General features: G+C 43.6%; 1 protein-coding gene across 1 annotated transcript in view; it reads left to right on the forward strand.

Moving 5' to 3' along the window:
• Nucleotides 1-4123, forward strand: part of WDR78 (WD repeat domain 78) — a gene marked incomplete at its 5' end in the record, with an annotated part of 13030 nt that overhangs the window by 5029 nt on the left and 3878 nt on the right. The window contains 5 exons of the mRNA XM_010144717.1: nucleotides 1-117; nucleotides 701-939; nucleotides 1885-1971; nucleotides 2786-2937; nucleotides 3996-4103. The exon at nucleotides 1-117 is cut by the window's left edge and continues 13 nt beyond it. Coding sequence (XP_010143019.1) covers nucleotides 1-117; nucleotides 701-939; nucleotides 1885-1971; nucleotides 2786-2937; nucleotides 3996-4103 — 703 coding nt within the window. The remainder of the gene's footprint in view (nucleotides 118-700; nucleotides 940-1884; nucleotides 1972-2785; nucleotides 2938-3995; nucleotides 4104-4123) is intronic.

The following is a 4123-nucleotide window of genomic DNA, read 5'->3' on the forward strand; positions in this document are numbered from 1 at the left end:
AAGCTGTATTAACATCAGAAAACTTCCAGCAGCATTTATTTTCCATGGAGAGGATTCTCATGGAGAATATTTTTCAACCCCAACTTGCAGCTTATTGGCAGCTTCCTGTCCTTAGAGGTTTGTTTCTTCTTGGCTACCCTGTTTCCCAAGGCCTTGCACGCTATCATTGCTTTTATTTTGCTAACAGTGATCTGAGATCAATTGATGAATTGCATGTAACATTAAATAATGGGGGTGGGGAGGTGGTAGTGAACAAAAAAATACCCAGCAGGCTAAAGAGATGCTCTACAATTAATTTTCCCAAGTAATGTTACAGCACCAACGCCTAAGCGTGGCTCTTTAAAATGTGGCATTGAAAAAAAATCCCTCTTTGAACAAATTTTTAAATACAAGAGATTAGAAACATTCCTGGTGGGGGTGGACATAGATCCATAACTTGTTGCTGGGTAGCTAAATCCAGGCATTAAAAACCCAGAGCACAAGTGGCACGCCACAGCCTGGTCCTGCCATCTCCTATACCCCTATCGCACTGTAGCCACAGCTTTAGAAGTTCGGATGTCTTAATTCCCCAAATCTTCATTCAATTTATTTTTGCTGCAAAACATTTGCTGAAAGGGCAAATTTTTCTCCTGTTGTGAATGACTGGAGTTAGACAAGTAAAATGTTACTACTCAGACTCTCCCATATTTGTGCTTTTAAGATCCCGCTCTCACATCAGACACTAGAGGTACAGTAGCAGCCATCAAAGAACAGCACAACAAGGAAAAGAAGGATAAGGAAGAACAGAAGGAAGCATTGGTTGATCCATCAATTCTGTTAGAGCTAAATAAAACCCCAGCAAAAACTGCACCTCCCAGCTTGGAGCGGCTCTGGTCATACATGTGCAATTTAACAAACGGTCACAGCGTGAGCAGCATGGCTTGGAGCAAAGTAAACCCCGTGAGTTCACAAACCGCTGCTCCCGAGCTCTTTAGAAAACGGTGTAAGCAATTGGGGTAAATAAACCCTGATTTTGACGTCCTCTATTGGGAGGGATCTCAGAGAGAGGGGGATTCCTCCCTGCAGTCAGGTGAGTTGTCTTTGCATCCCGCTGTGAGGACCCCATCCTTCCATACAGGAATAGTGCTACAGGCTGGATGGCTGTGCTAGGCTTTACCTCCACAAGCTGTATCTCAACAGCTTTAATTGCTCCAGGATTTAGTTGGTCCATTTTACCATGGATGGGCACCTGAACAACAACATTAAGACACTTGGTCTGTTACAGAATTGGAAGTTGAAATTTAACCCCCTACTACTAAACATTATCACCATTGATGGAGTCTGTTCATGACAGTTAGACACCATATCTTTGTTCCTAACGGCAACCTCCCAACTTCCAACCTGAAGCTGCATAATAACAGGCACAAGTTTGCTTAATTCAATTCCAGTGGAGGGCAACTCAGCCAGCTCCACTTTCAGAGTAACGTAAGGCTCAGTTTTTCCAGCAGAGCTCTCTGATGGCCTCAGCAAAAATAAAAAATGGGAGGAAGGTAAAAAGCAGGTGAAGATGAGAAACATAAAACCAGTCAGATTGCCCCAAGGGGAAAAAAGAGAGAGAAAATAAAGACCATTTCATGCTGCTGGGACACCAGATCCCCAGATGTCATAAAGGTGGACATATTTACAGACTTCAGTCTTACAGGGCAAACAAATACCTGCTTCTGAAGTGTTAGTTTTACAAACCACTTGTGTGCAGGAAAAAGGGAGTTGAAGACTCAAGTCTTGCTGCTGTTTCTCACTTGTGCTTATGGCAAGGAATGAACAGAATTGACTGGGCCCCGCTGCAGAGTGCTACAAGCCGAGCTTCGAGTGAGACTGAGCAATACCTGTTATCTGTGCTTTCAGGATCTTCTAGCAGTCGGTTATGGAGCGTTTGATTTTAAAGAGCAGAAGAAAGGCTTGGCTTGCTGCTGGTCACTGAAGAACCCCAGGGTAACGAGCAGCCACTTTGTTTTCTTTCTTTTTTCTTCACTGCATTTTTCTGCTATACTACTTCTGCTTTATTTATTTCCCTCCTCCCGTTTCACAAAGCCAGACCTAGCCCAAATCTGCTAGCCCAAACCACACATTTCTGGAAAATAGACTGGAAACCTCTTGAGCACAGGAAAAGTGAAAATAAATCCCTTTATCTTTTGTTCTTCAAAATCTATAGACCATTTGTTCAATACTTCCAAACTCTCATTACAGAGAATTTAAGGATTTAAAATTTAAGGATTATCATTTCCACTCCATTTTTTTGTGGTACCATGGAATTTTTTTAGTCTGAAGATAAAAATTAAAAAGGCTATAATTATCAAATCTAACTTCTCATAATACCATCAAAAAGACAGTAGATTTCATAGATGTAACTCTTTATACATCTATCTGAAAAGTGACTCTGGAGAAACTAGCCAGTTCTTAAAGAAATCTCCATGACAAAGTGACACAGTAAAAACCATCCAATTGCCACCAAAATACACCACCTCACACTGAGCTGTTCCACAAACCTCGCTTGGCCAAAATTGTGTATTAGACTAACTGAAATAATGTAAAGTCTTTGAAGCATATTTATCATGTCAGCATCAGTTGCAGGAAGAAATAAACGGAACCACTTAGACCGTGGTACCTGATTTCTGCCTAGATTAGTCACTGTGGTCACCAGCACTGAACGTGCCAGCAGAGCTTGGCAGTTCAGTATCCAGTCTGGGAAGACCAAGATAGATTAAGAAACTAACTGAAAACATTCTCGTATTGTTCTGCTGGTCAGTGGCCCGAGCGTATCTTCCCGTGCGAGCATGGAGTTACTGCTTTGGATTTTTCTACATCAAGCCCAAAGCTTTTAGCGGTTGGAATGTATGATGGTTCTGTCGCAATCTTTGATGTGCGGAGTCGTAACACCGCCGCATTTTTGGACAGCAGGTAAGGCTATGACTTCCACCTCCTCCCACCTTGGTCACCTCTTAGCAAAAAACAAGTAAAAGAATATTCACAACCAAATGTGAATATTCTTTAAAATGTGGCATTGAAAAAAAATCCCTCTTTGAACAATTTTTTGTACAAGAGATTAGAAACATTCCTGGTGGGGGTGGACATAGATCCATATGGATCTATGGATAAGGAAAGCCTGTGAATGCTTGGGGATGTTGCACAATATTTTCATTTCCAGCTTGTGTCAGTATCTTCCAGTTTTGACTGGAAACACGTACATACTCACTAACACTCAAAGTTTCTGGAGAAAAACTGCAGACACAAAAATTTATGATAGTGCATAACTGCCTGGAAGGGCCACAATGGGCCAACGAGACTTATCCCACCCACCTGCTCCCAGGTACAGCCAACCCCTCGGGCATTGCTGTTCCCCTCGGCACTACCATCGGTCTCTAGTCTTAGAATCACAGAACCATTTTGGCTGGAAAAGCCCTTCCAACAGCTTGAGTCCCCCCATTCCCCAGCACTGCCAGGTCCCCACTGACCCCTGTCCCTCAGCACCACCTCCACACGGCTGGGAAACCCCTCCAGGGATGGGGACTCCACCACTGCCCTGGGCAGCCTGCGACACGCCTGCACAACCCCAACGGGACAGAAATGGCTCTTCAGGGACAACCTCAACCTCTTTTTATTTCTGCTGGTGAACGCTCACATTAACACCCCTCGTCCTTACCTGGGGTATGACTCCCTCTATGCTGTTGCTGTGCATACAAAGCAAGTCGCCAGCGTTGGAAACATGGAACAAATGAGTGCTATGCTCTGACTTTAAGAAAATGCAGCAAGTTATCACCATGTATCATTCTATACTCCACTTACTAACCAGGACAATCCTGCCCCAGATAATAAATCCTTACAGGAGACCAGTGATGGCCAATGTTCTCTTTTTAAAGTCATATGACGTGCCTTACAATGGGGAAGGTTTATTATTTTTCAAATAGATTGTCTTGTCATTGTTCATTTATGATTTATCATGTGCACCTTTTGTCCAGAGACTCCTCAAATAACCACACAGGTCCTGTATGGCAACTGAGGTGGGTGGAACAGGACCGAGGCACATCAGCAGACGGCAGAAAGGAGAGGCTGGTCTGCCTCTCAGCCGACGGGCGGGTAAACGCGT

The sequence above is a fragment of the Buceros rhinoceros genome, unplaced genomic scaffold (assembly GCF_000710305.1).
Source record: "Buceros rhinoceros silvestris isolate BGI_N320 unplaced genomic scaffold, ASM71030v1 scaffold31001, whole genome shotgun sequence".
Taxonomy (NCBI): domain Eukaryota; kingdom Metazoa; phylum Chordata; class Aves; order Bucerotiformes; family Bucerotidae; genus Buceros; species Buceros rhinoceros.